The 18,423-nt window shown below is 48.8% G+C and overlaps 1 protein-coding gene across 1 annotated transcript; it reads right to left on the reverse strand.

Moving 5' to 3' along the window:
* Nucleotides 1–3,755: 3,755 nt before the first annotated feature.
* Hlx (H2.0 like homeobox) lies at nucleotides 3,756–8,747 on the reverse strand. Its single transcript, XM_034513288.2, has 4 exons — nucleotides 7,790–8,747; nucleotides 6,904–7,083; nucleotides 6,030–6,214; nucleotides 3,756–4,236 (listed from the first exon to the last, which is right to left on the reverse strand). Exons 1-4 carry the CDS (start codon nucleotides 8,370–8,372, stop codon nucleotides 3,757–3,759), a joined length of 1,428 nt encoding a protein of 475 aa, XP_034369179.1. The 5' UTR covers nucleotides 8,373–8,747; the 3' UTR covers nucleotide 3,756.
* Between the last annotated feature and the right edge of the window lie 9,676 nt (nucleotides 8,748–18,423).

Consider the following 18,423-nt stretch of genomic DNA (forward strand, 5'->3'; position numbering starts at 1 on the left):
CCACCAGTCTGCTTTAAAATGACATAGCTAGGAGAGAAGGAAGTCCTGTCCCTGAACTGCTTAAAGTCACATGAAGTAATGTTCAATTCTAACTCCCTGTTACAGACTGAGGTTCCTATCTTGCCTGGGAGAACTCTACGGGCAGCTGTGGCCCTGTGCAGAGAAACCTAGGCTTGGCTTCAAGGTTTTTGGACCTCTGGTACCTTGAAAAAAGAAAGCCTACTTGGGGTTAGCAATATTCCCTTGCCTTTTCCATTGGTCCATATGGCCCAGCCACCATGCCTGCCAGGGGCTGGAGAGGGACGGCAGCCAGAGAAACGATTCGATTCGGGAGTTCCCGACTTTTCTTGTGGTCCTGAGGCTTGGAGGGAGAGCAGTGGATCCGGGATTTGTGAGGGCTGGAGCTACAGCCTCTGCCAATCCTTGGAGGGGTGAGAAGTGGGTGAAGAAAGGGAGTGGTTTCCTTGGCCGAGTCTGCTAGAATCTTCCTTAGAGAAAAGACTTTGTCCTGCTGTTGCTCAGAACCTGACAGCTTTGGCCCCAGTGGGACTGGAAAGCAGTGTGGCACGGTCCTGGAATCCAGGCTCCTCCCCACTTTCTGCAGAGGACAGCAAATGCAGAAGGTGGATCTGTTTTTTTGGTGGTTTTGGTCTGCGGAATGTGGCGCCAGACAAACGCTATGGAGACAAACGTCCCACCCACAGACGTAGGTGGTGTGAGGACCCTCACCTTCTTTTGCCATACAGTGGAGAATTAACCTCCTCACGTCTGCTCCGAGACACATCTCTCTCTCTCTCTCTCTCTCTCTCTCTCTCTCTCTCTCTCTCTCTCTCTCTCTCTCTCACACACACACACACACACACACACACACACACACAGTGTTAAAAGGGACCTTAAGAGTCTTTCTGTCTCCGAAGTGTGTGTCAGTGAGTGCAAGATTGGGGTTGTGTGTCAGACTCCTACTCTTTTCTAGTGAAATCCAGACTGGTCACCACCCTTGCGTGTGTTTTTCGGAGGTCTTTGTGTCTTGTTTCAGTCGGCTCTGCACTCAGGGGAGGAAAAAAACCCTGTTCTGTGGAAAGAGTTACCACTACTTGGAGGAAATCTATGAGAGTCCCGAATCACATGCCCTAAAAGATGGGCGCGGGTCTCACTCAGGTCCGCTCTCTTCCATTTACCTCTGCGCGACTCCGGAGCCTCGCACGCCCAGCTCATTCAAGCTCCAACCAGCTCAGAAATCTGGTGTCTGCTAATCTTCTACACTTAGTCTTCTCTGCGCCTCAGGAACCTCAGCTCTTAGCTACCCAGGCTAGGATCAAGCGCTTCCAGAAAGAACCCAGTAGCGGAGCAAGCAGCCTCCAGCAGGAAACCACCCCGCCCCAAAAGGCAGCCTTAAGTCCAGCTGCACAGCCTGCGCGGAGCGAGAGGGGGTTTCTCTCTGCGGCTCCCCCTTTTTCCACGTAAATGAAACTTCACAGGGTTTGTGAACTTATGGTTTGTGGACGTTTCCTTCAGAAACTAGGAGAGGGAGACCATCCGAGTTTCAGACTTCCAGGTGGGAAGCATTCAGCTACCTCTTCCAGGTGGCAGACCCCTGGGTAATTTCGTCCCCAGCTCCTGCGAGACCCAGGTCTTTCTTGCCCAACGTGGCCGAAAAAAGACCGAAATTCTAACCGGAAAAGGACAGCATTACTTTACCCCAGCGACGGTTTCTTTCCTTCAGTTACTAAGTCTAGAAACCAGGAAGAAAAGCTGCTGCCATCAGGTTAGAAGCAAGCAGGAGAGGGGATGCCTTAAGCCAGAGACAGCAAAAAGCCTCAGTCTGCATGAAGTACCGCCCCCCAACCCCAGTCTCTCCCCAGACTGGACAGGCTCCTCGCCTAGGTGGGCATACCCTGGCTCTGCTCTCTTTAACGTCAGAATTGAGTTTTTAAGTGTGTCCTAGTTCTGAGTCTTTGAGCTGTTGGATTTTGGGTTTTTAATATTTTTGGAGTTAAAGGAGAAATCTAATCAATAACTGAAAACTTGAGGTACAGGGAGGGGGAACACTAAAGTTTGAGAAGAAAAGCCCAAAGGGAGACTTGAAGAACTGTCCCACCCCCACCTGAAGCCCAGGGCTGTTAGAGGCTGCCTGTGGTCCCCAGCTCTTGGGAGTAACTAGGGATAATAGCTCACAGTGTCTTTAAATTGGGGTCGTAGTGAGGGGTGTTCTATCTTGATTTATTCTTGCTCTCCCCCAACTGCTCTCACTGTGATCTTTCTAAGAAGCATTCCTTTTTATCAATCCAGCCCTCAGCCATGAGTCCAGAGCAAGAAGCCAAAAACCAGCTCCAGGGACTGAGTGGAAGGAAAGCCGGTAAGCAAGACTCAGCAGCAGCCCCAGCCTTCAGCTCCTTCCAGCAGAGGGATGCCTCCTATGGTCTGACCTCAGCACTCTCCTTCCTTTCTTGGGCCGGAGGAGTTGCAGGAATTAGATGCTAGGCTGTATTCCTAAGAGGCCTTGTGCCCTGATGCTACTCCATGCCGAAAATTATTAGGGACATCTTTGTTGTCAAAAAGTTCCCGAAAGATGGTTTTTATCTTAATGCTTTTCACGACATTAGAAGGAAAGTAGGTGAAAGAAACAGGTTGTAGAAGAAGGCTCCACCTTTAAAAAGGAAAGCCTTCCTGGCATCCTAGTGGCTGCCTGGAGTGGGGAACCTGACTCATGTTATAGTGAGTGTCTCCAGCGGGAGAACTGCACAGGCTTTACTCGGGTACCAGGGAAGAATAGTAGGTATCACTTCCTAGGTGCTCCACACCCAGCTTCACATCTGTCTGACATTTCTAGTCACCGTGTCACTGCCCAATTGCATTCACCTCTTTAAAAGCAGGGGACTGGCACTTGGAAGACCTGGTCTCCCTGTTCCTATTGTGAGCTTTCTGTTCTTTTCTTGAGATATTGCTTTGGGTTCCTTTAACCCATCACTAAACAGAGGCACAGGTACAGCCCTCGGACTCCAGGCTGGGAGCTCACTTAGCAAGGGCTTAACGAGAACGGCTGCTGCCTGGTTGGATTCCAGCTCAGCAGCAGGGCGGATTCCAACAAACTCTGAGCACACGGCATCCCGACTCTACTTAGGGAAGCCATCTGCAGAACAGGCCCAAGATTCTAGTTTGTTCCTCTGTAAGCCTCAGCACCCAGGCAGAGTCACAGGTGGGGGGGGGTCTCCAAGCCCCTCAGTGCTGGGTGAAACCAAGCGACAGGGGTCTAATCAATAACACGGCTCTGGGACTATTTTCCCCTCCTCCAGCTGTTGCTGTCTGCAGTGTTTGGGGCTAATGTCCAGATCCCCGGTCTTTGGGATTTAACACGCTCATCACCCCCAGCAAGCCAGCACGCCAAACGGCCTTTTACAAACCGTAGTAAACATTTTATTTACAAGTTAAAGGCCTCCTAAGTGCAGCGCGTCCTTATGCCAAGACCCCTGGTGCTCAGAGGAACAGTTCCGCCGAACACTTCACAGTGTGAGCTGCTTGGGTAGGGAGGACAGTTGAATTCTTTCTTTGGAGGAGGGAGGGGGGACCTTAAAACTCTCCACTCTTTTGGGGGGTGGGGGGCCTCAGGCAGCCATGGCAGCAAGAGAAAGGGTATGAACCCCAAAGAGGCTGCTCACGGCGTCCTGCTCCCATCTCGGCGACCCTTGCCACCAACTTAAAGTAGGCACAAACTCCAGCCAGTGTTGGGGAAGCTGCACGCCATGCCCTCGGTGCTGTCTATAAACCTGCAAGCGGGGCCTGAGCAGTCTCCGGGCTTTGAGGACTGCTGGTGGCTGACGGCTGGTGCGCAGGGAGCAGCTCCGAGCAGTTGCTGCCAAGGCTGCTGGCGCTCCCCGCGTTGGTGTTGCTACTCAGGCTGCTGCTGCCGCTGAAGCTGAAGCTGCTACCACTCGCGCTGCTGCTGGCTGTGATGAGGGCGCCCGCGGCTGAGGCCTTGATGACCGTAGTTTGGTGCAGGGACCTCTCCGTTCCCTCAGTCCGTTCCGTGTCGCTGGGGGCCATGTCCAGGGACTCCGAGTCACTGCTCTCGCTCTCGGCTTCGCCCTCAGAACGGCTGGGGCTTCTCTCCTCTCGTTCACCCTCGGCGGGGACTCCGCCCGAAGGCTTCTCGCCCGCTTCCTTGTCCTTGTCCTTCTGAGCCTGCGCTTCCTTAGAGTGCCGCCACTTCATCCTCCGGTTCTGAAACCACACCTTCACCTGTGCGCAACATCCAGAAGAGATGCTAGGTAATTAAGACACTCACCACACCCGGACTTACACCACCACTCCTGTAAAGCAGGATAGCAAGGCGGACGCTTGCTATGCCTCCGCTACCCATAAGCAGTGACCAAGCATCGAAATCCAGGCGCAATCAAGGCGCGAAACCCACCGAACCTCCTGGGGACAATTCTTTTAAGTGCTCGAATCTCAAGCCTGAAATGACCCAAGTTGGAAGGGCAGATTTTTGCAAATTGCTTCGTAATCTCGCCAAACTCAGGACTCTGGTAAGAAGGATTCCAGTTAGCAAGTGCTGACACCCAAATTGCACGTATACCCCAATTCTGTGTACCAGGCCACAGTTTGGGTGACTCCGGTTCTGTGAACCCTCTCGTATCCACACACTATCCAAAGCAAATCACTACACAAACCACACCACCACCTCCACCCCTAGGAGGTTAGAGGCAGGGTCTCTCTAGAACCCAAGGTGGCCTTGAACTTGAGATCCTCCTGCCTTTGCCTCTTAAGTACTCAGACTACAACCGTTTGGCCAACACTGTTTTAACGGTGGAAGTGCGCAAAAGAACAGGAGAAATCAAAGAGTTCATCCCACTCGAATGGCCTTTAAGTACAGGAGAATCAGTTTGGCATATTTTTAACCTAAGGGTTGATATAGACCATCTTTGCAGGAAATAAATTTATTTTCCTGGGGACTCTGAAAATGCTAGAATTAAGTGTGCAGCATGGAGGAATAGGGAAGAGATCGAGTGAAGAATCTGTATAAAGATATGATCCCCGGGGGACGGGGGGGGGGGGGGGAGAGGACCCAAGGCAGTCACACAAGTTCCAGCTTCCCCTTTAAAAATAACATGCACAGCTGGGAGAACGTGGCTGGGCTTTCCAGTATGATGACCGTGTGCTGAGGAAGCGCGTTGTGTAACAGAGAACAGAAAGACACAGGGACAGAAGTCTGACAGGCAGCTATGAGAAAGCAGCTTGCTTTGGCTTCAGCACGGAAGCAAGAGGGCTGAACAGGATGAGTATGCTGTAGTCAAAAAAGAAAGCAAAGAGAAACTCTAATTCTTGAAATTGAGAGAGAGAGAGAGAGAGAGAGAGAGAGAGAGAGAGAGAGAGAGAGAGATTGATTCTAAATCAAGTCTGCAAAACCTACTGAAAAAAATGTTCTTGAACATTCTAAGAAAATCTTTTTTTTTTTTCTCAACTCCATTGCCAACAGACACTATCTTCAGAGATTGAGCTGTCAGAGAAAGTGGGACGGTGGCTGCTCCATCCCTGTCTTAAAGTAACGCTAAGCAATTCCGTTTGAAATTATATTTTCAGTTCCTCACAAGTGGGATTTCACAATCCAGTGGGGGTGGCGGGAACCAACAACAAGCTATTGACTTTGCTTTTTTATCTCTTTCTTAAATAAACTGCCTCCTACAGAGAAGTGCACTCGGGTCGAGTGCACAATTATCATCTCCCGCGGCCTATTTGCGTTCTCCGCAGTTCTTTGGCCTCTTGGCCAAAATAAACACGCTGCGTGCTTGTTGACACACATCTTCAGGAATGGGTTGTTCTCCCCCTCCGTCCCTCTCCTTCATCTCCATCCCTACCCGTTTCTCCCCTTGCTTTGAGTTGCTACACCACAAAACCTAGTGAAATTCAAGACCTTGTGTTTAGATTGCTAGAGCTGGTGAGTTTGACTGAAGAAGGCCTGCCGCCACCACCTTGCTTACCGTTATTAAACGATAACGGGCCTGCGGGATAACGCCCCCAGAGAGTTAGCGTACCTGTGCATCCGTAAGGCCCAGCATGGCCGCCAGCTGCTTTCGATCTGGCTTGGTCACATACTTCTGGATCTCAAATCTCTTCTCCAGGCCTTTTCTTTGCAGGTTGGAAAAGACAGCCCGGGACCACGAGCGTTTCCGCTTGTACGTCTGCGGCAGGGTGTCCTTAGTGAGCACGGCATAGGGACCTGCCAAGCAGCAGGAAGAGAGGTTCAGAGCCACCTTAGTGTTAAGGCCACAGCTTTCCAGCCTTCTGGTCTCAAAGATATTTAAAGGTGTTTTTGCATTCACACTCCTTTGCTTGTGCAGACATGGCCTAAAAAAGAATTTTACAGATCCTCTCAGGCCACTTTAGGCCTAAAGCCATGAAGAGCTGACCACTCCGTACGTAGATTCATTAAAGAGAAATATATAAACCAAACACAAAGCCATCAGGCATGCTAAAACAGTTGGAATTGTCCCTGGAACCTGAATGGCCTGCCAGTGACAACCCTATATTTCCTTCGATTTGTCCTTCAGAGAAGATATAACCAGTCAAGCAAAGCAGTGAGTGAGTGAGTGTGTGTGTGTGTGTGTGTGTGTGTGTGTGTGTGTGTGGTGTCTTACGCATGTGCGTGTGCGCGTGCACGAGTGTAAAACCCTCACCTCACACTTCATTTTCAAACCACCCTCCCTGGGCGAAAAGAACAGGGACAGTGACTCACGCCCATATACACACTATCTTGGCTCCCCTAGCATGGTCTTCTCCAAATGTCCCACTAAAAAGAACATTCAATTTCGTTCATAGGCCTTAGGAGACTCCAACCCCAACTACTGGGTTTCCACAGTGCCGGCTGGCCTTTTCGGCACCGGCTGAACACGGGAATTTTTTTTCTACCTGGGAACGTGTCTTGGAATTGATGCTGAACAGAATTTCTTGGGTTGGCGCTTAAGGGGCTCAGGATGGCAGACGCCTCGCTAATGGGATCTAGAGATGCGAAGAACTGTCCTGCCGAAGGCTGCAGGCCAGCTAGATGCACCCCTGCAGGCCGCCCACCGGTTAGCAGCGATGTGAGATCTGGGTAGGGGGAAAGAAGAGTCGGTTACACTTTGCACAAACTCATACACTCTGGGCAGATTTGTTCCTCCTTTCCCTTCTCCCTTTTTGAACCTAGGGAACTCAAAACGGACCCTTTATCCACAAGCAGCTCTTTCTCCAATAGCCGCTGGGCCTGAATTGCCCCAGCATGTGTGCCCAGCATGGCCAGTCCACCCCACAGTAAGGAAAGGCTTTTGATAAAATGTTGCTAAAGTGGTCATTTTCGGACACAAACCCCTAATTTACACCCTTCAGGCCCTCCACTCTGCCTTCTCCCTTTGGGAGCTTAGACTGGCCGTTTTGCTTCCCCGCAATTCTTAAGAAGGATTTTTACCGGAAATCAAATAAATGCAAAGTGTCCCTCCCCATGCTGAGATTTCCCTGACGGAAAGATCTAGGTCTTTGGGCAGATATTTCATTCAAAAGATGAATTATACACACTTTTGCAAAACTTTGCAGCAACCAGGGTATAAACACCCGTTCTGTAATGTTTGAGCAAACAGAAGGTAATTTTTTTAAACATGAAATAAGCTGATTTTTACATGTCACTAAGTTTTCTTTCATTTCGTTTTCTTCTCCCTCATTCTACCGTTTTGGCCTTAAATATAAAAGCACCCCCACACCCGCATGACACCAGGCCCCTCATGGATGGCTGCGAGGCCTCAGGCCTTCCAGCAATACGTACCTCTCAGAGTGTTGCCTTCCTTGACTTTTGGGTCAAATTCTGCAGACAAAATCCGGTCAATACCAAATTTGAGGTCTTTGCTGGAGGGGGCAGGGGCGGAGCCGCTATGGTGGGGGACCACCCGCGTCCCCGAAGTCGGTGGCTGCAGGGAGCCCGCCCGGGGTGGAGGCGGAGGCTGTTGCTGCGGCTGCTGTTGCTGCGTTGGTGGTTGCTGCGGGAGATGCTGGTGATAGGCAGCGGAGAGAGGAGACAGCCGCTGAGGGAAGCCAGCCGGGACTTCTGAGGGCGCTACCACCGGGGTGGGACGGAGCGGGGATCTGGCGGCAGCTTGGAAGGAGGCATGCGGGTGCACGGAGCCCAAGTGTGCGGTGAGGGCTGCCGAGGCCCCCACCAGTCCCTCTGTAGCGGGCCCCGGCTCCCCGACGCCGGCGTGCAGGATGTCCGCGATGCAGAAAGAGGGCTTCTTGACAGCGGCCGGGTCCAAGGCGAAGGAGCAGCCGCCCGGGCCCGCCGAGGAGCAGTAGGCAGCTGACCAAAGACTAAAGTTGGAAGCGTAGAAGGGAGCCAGGCCGGCTGCGAACATCCTGGCAGGATCCCGGCGGGGTCCTGGGTGAGTGGGGAAGTGGGTGGGTGCTCGGGCAGAGGCGGTGTCCCAGCCGAGCCCGAGCTGCTTTCGGTTCTCCGCCCGCCCTGAAGCGGAGGGCCAGCCGGGGAGCCCTAGCGCCACCGAGGGACGAGGCGAGGGCCTGATCGCCGCCCGCCACGGCCTGGGCCCCTGGCTTGGCTTGAAACGCGGCGCGGCGGGCGCGCTCCGGGCCCGGTGGATAGAGGCGATCGCCCTGCGCTGGGGCGGCAAGGCGGACGCGGCCTCGCTCTGCTACACCGCAGAAGCCGAGGAGACAGGGGCCCGACACCGAAAGAAAAACCCAAACAGCTAAGCCCTAAGAGCTAAATTTAAAACAACAATAATGATCCGTTAGTTTAAAAAAAAAAAAAGGAAAAAAAAAAAAAACAAAAAAACAAAAAACTCCTCTCTAAAAACTCCCAAAGTTTTGGCAGGAGCTTTCGAGTCAGACCCGGGGTAGGACCTTGATCCGTGCGCTCATTGGACGTCTTCGTGACCAATGGGACTCCGGAGTGGAGAGGGAATTGGGAAAGAGGGGGCGTGGCCCACGCTTAGCCACGCCCTGGCCACGCCAAAGTGTTTTCAGCAGCCGCGTGGGCTGAGCTGAGTACTGAGCGTCTCTGGGAGCCGCTTAGGGGCCAAGAGTAGACTCCTCGAGCCTCTGGCTGTCCTCTATCCCCTGAAGCTCGGGGACCTGCCAGCGGCAGAGCCTCGGAGTTGGTCTCGGGAGTTTTCCTGGAGCTGCGGAGGAGGGGGATCGCTGAGACTCCCGATTCTGCTGTAGTGCACCCCCAACCCCCACCTAGTAGACTATGCTGGCGGTCCACAAGCTATCCCTTCCATATTCCGCTCTCACGCGACTTTCCTTCTCTCTACTTTTATCTCAAGTCCTAGGTAAAGGCCCCATCTCCTCAACGCCCTTCCAACCTAGAATCCCGACCCAAATCTACTGTTAGTCCGCTGGTCTCTCAGCTCACGGGAGCTCCTCCGAGAAGCCAGGAGGAGGGCCGGCCGCAAATTAGTTTTATTCTGAGCTGTCATTCCAGTGACAACTTGAAAGAGTGACTTTTCAAACAAAATAAGATAGATGACTCCAAACATCTCGCTTAGACACAGCCAAACTTTTGCCCTGAGCCTCGGAATAACAAGGAATACAGGCCCCTGGAGAACGGCACGCGTGTCCCCTCTCTAAACCTTGTAGGAAGTGCCACCCTCCGCGGCCACCAGATCCCCGGGTCACGTGGGGTCCTGTGTTTTGCAAGTGCCAGGGAGCGATTGCCTTTGAGATTAAATACCTACTTTTAATTTCATAGCATTTTTTTTTCCAGGATCCGCTTTGGCCTGTTGGCGGGAGGCACTGTCCGAGCCTCCACAGCCTGTGCCCGCCATTCTTGCTAGGGTGTTTAGAACTCAGGCTAGGTGTAGTGGGGGTTTGCTGTCTCATCAACATCTCTATTTTAAGATTTCGTTCTCTTTTAAATTATAGTCAGAATGGATTTCCCCGCCCCTCTCCCGAACAGACCACAGGCCACACAGATGAACTGTTGTTGCACATTTCAGGAAGAAAATAAAATAACGACAATAACGAAACCGCCAAATCTTTTGTTTTCGATTGTCCAAGTAAGTGCCTCCGGAATGATATTCCAACACAGGCTTATTCCCCCCTCAGCAATAAGACACCAAAAACCCAAAACCGTAAGAAAACTGCTAAGCTACTATCAGCTCAGGATTGGCGTGGGCTTCTGAGTTAATGTCTAACAGCTTCGAGTCCCTGGTCGTCGGTGTTGTCATCATTAGAGGACGCCTTTCTCCTGGACAGCAGTCAGTAGCTAATCAATCACAGGATATGATGTCCCAGTATCAGGGACACCGGTACTATATCGAGGGATGGAGGGGTATAAACAGTTGGGGGCAGCGGTGCCTGGACAAAAGGGGCCGGAAGTCCTGTCTAGCAAGCGGTGGACTTGAGACAAGTACAGGGGTCACCTGTACTTTAGCTTGGGCTAAAGTTCTGGTGTGATGCTGTGAGAGACCGGTTTATTAACTTCACTGGTTATTAGAGAAAGCAAGTCACTAGCCTAGGGAGAGAGTATCTAGGCTGCCCTGCTCGCTTGCCTGTCTTTTCTAGCAGTCTTGTAATTCGGTTGCGATTCCAGTTTAACTTCAGACATCCAGACAGCTAGCGGGGCCTATAGCCAAGTCCCAGTTCAAAATGACGCTTCCAGAGGCCTGCACCTTCTCCTCCTCCCCTAGAAATAAGGCTCCCCTCCCCTTTCCCCTCTTTGCTCCCTTTGAGCTGAACGGCTGAACCAGAGTTGTGAGTGTAGAACCCGAGTGCTCTAGGTGTCAGGCAACGTCCACAGGCCGCCTGCATCTGCCGCAATTAGAAGCCAGGAGTGCCCCGCAGCTCAAAGACTAGACTAAGAGCTGCTTCCCCCGCAGCTCAGCTGCATTACAAGCTGCATCATCTCCGGTCTCCCAGGCCTGCGGCATCATTGCAGCCTTTGCCTCCCAGCAGCAGCCTTGTCGCCCGAGGCCTAATCGGAGCTCCGGTGGCGGGTGGAGAACGCAAAAGAAAGGGAAGGGAAAAGGAAAGGAAGAGAAAGAAAAAGAAAGAAAAGGAGAAAGGAAAGGAAAGGAAAAGAAAGGGGAAAAAAAGGGGGGGAAGGACTTTGGGTCGGCGGATCTCTCTTGCTCCAGTCCCAAGCCTCACCCCTGCAGGCCAGTCGCTTTGGCGGGAGCCGAACATTGCCCTCCTCCTTACCCCCCTACCCTTCAGAACCAAGAAAGCAGCAGGAAGCACAGGGCTCGCCCGGAGTTCAGGTCATCTCCTGTTTTTTTGATGGGCTCAAACTTGGACTAAATGAGCGGATATGCCTGCGAGATTGGTCTCAAAATAGAATCGGTCCTAGTATTTTAGGATACTGCAGAAATCCTTATTTCTTCCGGAGAAAAAGTCTATAATGACTCCTAGCACTTCCCCTTTCAATATTTGTGCAACTTTATCTCCACCGGCAAGTTGCTGCGGTGACGCAAATCCGCTCTTCTGTATTACAACTTCCAAAATAAATGCACGGAAATCAATTCCCTTCTAGCAATGAAAATATAAATACACAGCTGCGACTTTCGCCTTTAATCTTTGCTTTCCGAGCGTCCCCGGGCTGTGGTGAAATGAACTAGCCCAGAGTTGTTGTTGCCTTGCGCCTGGGCAGGGAGGCCCTAGGGGCAGAGGCATGGACTCCCAAGGGACCTTATAACCACCTGGGAAAGAAAGGGGCCCGATTAAATCAAATTATTTGAACTTAGTTTGAACGGCGCGCGCTCCCGCGCTCGCGCACACACACCTTAAAAGTGGCTGAACGTTGCAAGCTGCCATTGTGCCTGGAGAATCTGCTCATTTGTGATTGCTGGCTATACAACCTGCAACCACCCCCCCCTTTTTTTCCCAGAGAAGGTACACAGCCAAAGATTATTTTGCAACACCAGGAATGGTCAAGGTCAAGGCAGGTCCCCTTTAGAATTTGACAATGTGGTTAATGGGGATTTAAGATTGAGGAAAAGGCTGGGCAGTGGTGGCGCATGCCTATAATCCCAGCACTTGGGAGGCAGAGGCAGGTGGATTTCTGAGTTCGAGGCCAGCCTGATCTACAAAGTGAGTTCCAGGACAGTCAGGGCTACAGAGAAACCCTGTCTCAAAAACAAACAAACAAACAAACAAAAAAGATTGAGGAAAAGAGTCAATACAAATACAACACTCTGGAGAACACTCTGGTCTTTCTCTTGTCAGAGTAACAAATTCTTGTTTTAGACCCACGGACACACAAAGTTGGCTAGAGAGCCAACTTATTGCAGGAAGAATCTTCAAGGTGAACTTAAACTAGTCAGAGCTGGGGTGGACTTTTGTTTTTGTCTCAAGACTCTGAGGAATGTGGGTAAAGTTACTCCTATCTCCACATGGGGACTCCATCTCTGGTTCACTTTAAAACTTCTGTCAAACATGCTATCTACTTGGGATGGAAGTTGTTTTATTTTGTTTGGAAGGAGAGAGAAATAAATATTCATAATCAAAAGGAAAGAAGAAATGCAACATATCCTGGTATTTAAGCATTTGAGAGACTCCTGCTCCTTCACCAGCTAGAGTTAAATTTATGGACTGCTGGTCCAGCCTACATTGTTGGTAGATGCAGGACTTGGGGTGGGGGCAGGGTTCTAAATATTACAGTTTAGTCTCTAGAGAACATTTACAAAGAAAGAGAGAGAAAGGATGTGAGGGAGAGGATTACTCCTCTCACTTGTTTTCTGAGCCCTTAGGGTTACTCAGGTTGGGGGCTGGGGGGACTTTCTATGAGGAATATGAAGCAACATGACTGTAGGCATCTGTAGCCATTTGATTTATCCACACATATTCTTTCCCCATTTCCTAGGATGCCAGGCTCTCTGGTGACCCACACTCTCCTAGGACCATAACCTCCCCCTTTAAATGATTTTTATCCCATAGGTCTGGAAGCCAAAACTCCAGGCCCTTTGGGATCCGGTCCCATTTGTCTCTCTTTTCTCTCATTCTTAGGATGCAACACATCATACATACGCAGACACTTGGCAGCTCTCTTCTTCACCCCCATGTAATCAGTCTCTCTCTCTCTCTCTCTCTCTCTCTCTCTCTCTCTCTCTCTCTCTCTCTCATTGGGGAGTGACAGTCGAGGTAAGCAGTTTAAAATCGGTTCCTGTTCTTCTCTGCTCACCCAGTTCATCTTTACATCCAGTAGGGAAATGCCACAGGCTTCAGACAGCAAGCGTCATATCACAGAACTTTACAGCACTGAAGCATTTGCAATGAAGATGTGTCCCTCAAGGGTAGAAACGGAGAAGCCACCAGACACACTGGCTACCATTTGTTCATTCTCATGTGTGTGCTCTTTACCTTCCAGACAGCTAGCCATTAGGCTATGGTTTTGTTTCCTAAATTATTGAGTCCGAATGATTTGTTTCTAAGGGGAGAAAAGTAAATGCAGCTATAGTAAACAAACCTGCTAGCCAGGAGGCAGGACACTCATGCCAAGCAGTACTTCTTTAACGGGATATACAATACAAAAAGGACTTGAGATGGATTTTCCAAGCTGCTCTGTGCTGCTGCAGGAAGGGACCTAAACTCGCTCTTCAATAATAAACTCATTCCTCCATGGTGGGGTTAATCCATTTGTGGGAACAAGGTTATGAATGTGAGATGTCCCCCACAAGCTTGTGTTGCACACTTGGTTCCCACCTGGTGGGATGTAGCAGGAAGCCTTAGGAAATGAAATCTGGCTGTAGAAAGTAAGTCACCGAACACATGCCTGCTTCTAGATTCTGGGGACAAAAATAGAATAGAATAAAATAAATTGAAAGCAGGGATGGGAAAAAAACAGATGAGGGGTAAGAATCTTGGAGAGGAGCTTTGTAGATTGAACCAACAGTGTGTCACCCTCTTAGAGGTTTGAGTCTGCATCTCCCTTCACACCCCTGAATTGAAGCCCTTGTGAAATTATAGCGGAATCTGCCAGCCCTGTCTTAGCGCAGCAGAGCTAGGCATCTTTTCCTTCTCAGACTTGCCCTCTGAGTAGGCAAAGTCAGTTCTCTGCTGACACCTGCTGGACCATCCCCACACCAGCAACACTGTTGGGATGAAAGTTGACTCCTTTTTTTTTTTTTTTTTTTTTTTTTTCCTTCAAAAATGTAGGTTTCTAAAATTAGCTCTGATGTACAGCCATTTCCTTCCAGGTTGCCAACAGCATAGATAGCCTTTAGGTCTTATGCTAAAAGTCCCTAGACAGGGTGAGGGACTCAGTCATCCACCAGCAATAACACTGCGCTGAACAGTTCTCAAGGCCAGATCACAGGTAGCATCTCACCCACTAAGGTATAGGGGAGAGAGAGTGTGTGTGTATTAGGGGCTTAGGAAACGGATACTCAGAGAGGTTAAGTGGCTCATCCAAGGTTACCATTGTTAGGAAATTGTGTTTCAAGAGGGGGATCTGTCTCTCTGAAGCTCCTCCATCCACACCATCAACACTAAGTAGTCGTGTAGGATTTCAATACTTTCCAACTCCATAATATGAATAACCTTTCCTTTCGAGGCCAACAATCACACACACACACACACACACACACACACACACACACACACACACGGCACATATATAACCTATGTGCATATGCCTGAGTGGTAAGTAATAGGAGTCTCCAAGGGCCTTGGAAGAGAATTTGAGACAGAAGAAGCAGAAAGGCAGGGCCAGATTCACAAAAGGAGCCTTCCTGCTAAGCAGTGTCCCACTGGCTTGGCCTTGCTTCAAACTGTCTTCAAAAAGATAAAGATGACATCAAATGCAGGTGAGGTGACACAGTCTGAGATGTGTGGGTGTAGGGTTGAGAGGACTGGATGACCACATCTTTAAGCAGACCTTACTATAAGACATGTTTTGCTGAATGAGTGTGTACAACCTTCTCTTCTTCATTCTGCCTTTTGAAGTTTCAGGACCATTATCTATGGCAGTCCAAGAACACTAAATGGAAATCCGGGGGCTGGGGGCTGGGGGGTGGGGGGAGACACATTTGTTTGTGTGCGGTTCTAAGTATAGTGGTGAAGTCTCATGCCAGCCAGTACCAACTTGCCCAGAACACAGATTGTCCATGATATGTGAATGACCCCGAGAATGAACACAGTACAGTGAGGTCTTTCTGGAAGACAGACCACACATGTCCTTGCTGGGGAGATGAACAGTTGTGCTGGCATGTGCTGTTGACGTCTTAACATGCCTTATCATAGGCTGGAAGCAGAGGCATGTTGGTCATGTACTGGCCCTCTTAAAACAAGCTAAAACAAACCTTTATGTTTAGATTAACCGCCTTCTTGTTTTGTTACAGAAACACGAAGCTAACAGCTTTATTAAAGGTGTATTATGAGCTCTGCACCCAATCCCCCCAAACCCAGAGGAGACTCTAACACACCCAGGATCGTAGGATGCTGAAGGAGCATGGTGGCTGCCAGAGGGACAGGTGAGACAGGACAAAGAATGATGCTGACCTGTGAGCTTGCTGAGTGCCCTGACAATGGTGTCTGGGAAGCTGTATTGGACATATGTTCCTGACCCACCTTTGCTTACCTATTCCACTGATGGGACAAGCTGCCTTGTCTCAAGTTTTTGGACCTTGTGAAACAGAATCAAAAAGAGAAGTTATAGTGACTCTTGTATTTTTCTTAAATGTGACCAGTTATTCGGACTCAATCATGTACTGGTCTAGAAATCAATCCAATATTGGAAATAACAGTCTTCATTTGGAAGGCTGGTTCTGGACATTTTCAGAGACATATTTGGACGTTAGCTGCAGTTCTCTATAATGTAATGTTAGCAAGAGATAAAGCTGGGACAGGATCTGGATTTCAAACAAGTGTTGGCACATGTGTTAAGGCTCTTTTAATTGTCAAGTTAAAATTACTGTTTCTTCTACAGTATTTAATGTAAGTTGCACCGAGTCTAAACTTTCTAATCATTTTAGTGTGTTGAAACCTGACACGTCAGTTATGGAGGTCTATCAACCAGCTTTTGTGTTATTGCTCTGAGTATCACAGAACCTTGGTCTTCTGAAAAAAGCTTGCAAGTACTGGAAGAAGTGAGTCAGACTTTAAGCAGAAGCAAGAGGGCTTGATTATTGCTGGTATAACAGCTTTAATTACGTTAATTGCTAGCACCACTGCTTTCTGCAATTTCTTTGACACAAGAAGTTAAGGCAGCTACTTTTGTTAATCATTTAGCAAAAAATGTTACTAATGTGTTGAATATACAAGAGGATTTAGATAGGCATTTGGAACAACGGGTTGATGCTCTTTATCCTATTCAAATTATTGGAAGGAGCTTCAGAGTTTAAGAGTAAGGAGCCATCTCCAGTGTCATGCCAAATACCATTGGATTTGTGTTAGTTCTAAAATTTACAGTGGTAGTCATTATAATTAGAAAAAAGTTTAAAGACACTTGCAGTGTATTTGGCATAATTTTAATACCTCTCTGAATGTTTTAACTTTGCATAGTGAGCTTATGAATTTAAAGAATGCTGTTCTGCTGAGAGTTGATGTGGCAGATACTGATGATAAAATTACCAATGGCCTGAGGTCAGTATTTCTATTTTGGTCAAGCTTCAAGAATTGCATATATAGTTTGATCATGCTAGCCCTTTTTGTCCTGGGAATACTTTTATTCCTGCCCATTGTGTTAAAGCTTGTCTTTAACAACATCAACATATTGGCAGCCAAAGTACATGGCTTGAAACTGAAAATGGACCACCAGACAGAGTTATTAATTTAACAGGCTTGCAAGCCAAGGATGGGTAAGATTCTGCACAGAGCCTTACCAACCTAAGACAGAAATGCATTGCTTTTGATAATGAATATTCCACAACTGGCAAGGAAGGCATTGTTGGCAGAACAACTTAAGACAGGCTCAGTCTTGTTTATGAAATAAAAAAGGGGGAGAAGTGGAGAGCTTTGGGGGCTGCTTGGCAAGAATCTGACATGGGTCAAGGACAAGGAAATAGGATGCTTGGTAGGAATATGACATTGCACAAGGACAAGGAAGTAGGCTTCAGGCAAGAATCTGACATTAGGCTAGAACAAATAAGTAATTTCAGGCAGGAATCTACATCTTAGGCTAGAACAAAAAGTAGGCTTCAGACATGAAAATGACTTTGGGCTAGGATAGGGAAGTAGGCTCATATATTTTGGTCATCTTGATAAGCCCTTAGAAACAGTGATCACAAGAGTGTTCATGGAATTTTGTTTATTGCCTTGCTTGTTCCTTGACTATTTGCATCTATTGTATTGCTAGTTCCTCAACCTAGAACTGATCTTAATATTTGCATGTAATTAAAATGGTATAAAAGCAAAACAGAGAAGGGGGGATGGGCTAGGGGGTTTCTAGGGAGGGGAAATGGGGAAAGGGAATGGCATCTGAAATGTAAATAAATAAAATATCCAATAAAAAAAAAGGAGGGAAAAGGAGTATTGTGATTTTGGGGGGAGTGGGTCTTATTTAACCTTGCCCAATTTATAGCCTGCCTTGACTTGCCTAGGTTCTGTCTCAAAACTCCCTTGCTGTACAGGCCTGGAAGTAGAAATGTCTATGCCCTTCTAATAGGTGTCAAAATGTTCCCCTACCCCTTTCTGAACAGCCCTTCACTCCTTCTTAGGGCTCTCCAGGGCTTAAATTTCCTGGGCTGCCTCCTATCTCTGCAGCAAAAGCCTGCTGTCAACTAGCTTTCCTGACCTTGAGACCTTTATTTTCTTTGAGTTTCCTTTGAGCACTTTTATTCTCATTTAGTGATCCCAGGGCTAACTACGTCTAATTTTAAAAAGGAAAAAAAGAAAGAAAGAAATGAGAAAAGACAGGGGCAGCAACAGTTACATTTTCTCCAACCAAATGCCTAGGGTTAATTCATGACAAACAGACAATCAAGGTTACAACTCATAGATACAGTGCTCTCTGAAATATAGGCTTAAAATATAGCTGTTTAATAAGTTCCACTGTAAGGATAGTGTGTGTGTGTGTGTGTGTGTGTGTGTGTGTGTGTGTGTGTGTGTGCATGTGTGTGTGTGTGTGTGTATGCACATGTCTGTGTGTCAGGGGTGATTCATGAAATCATGTGCCCATGGGTGTATGCTCCTGTAAGCTCTCAGAGAAAGGTCACTGGATATCCTGCTTTATTGATCTCCACAGTATTCCCCAGAGATGGGGGGGGGGGTCTCACACTGGACCTGGAGCTAAGCTGGTTCCAGCAAACCCCAGGGATCTTTCTGTTTCTACCCCTGCCTGCTCAAGTTACAGGTGCACAGCACCAAGCCCAGGTCCTTATGTGGATGCTGGGGATGTAAACCTGGGTCTTCACACAAGCAAGAGCAACCCTTTTTCCCTGAGCCATCTCTGCACCAGAATGTGTCCTCCTCATTCCTCCTTCTCACTTAATGTCCGTGTTCCACTGTGAG

The sequence above is a fragment of the Arvicanthis niloticus genome, chromosome 10, assembly GCF_011762505.2.
Source record: "Arvicanthis niloticus isolate mArvNil1 chromosome 10, mArvNil1.pat.X, whole genome shotgun sequence".
NCBI lineage: Eukaryota > Metazoa > Chordata > Mammalia > Rodentia > Muridae > Arvicanthis > Arvicanthis niloticus.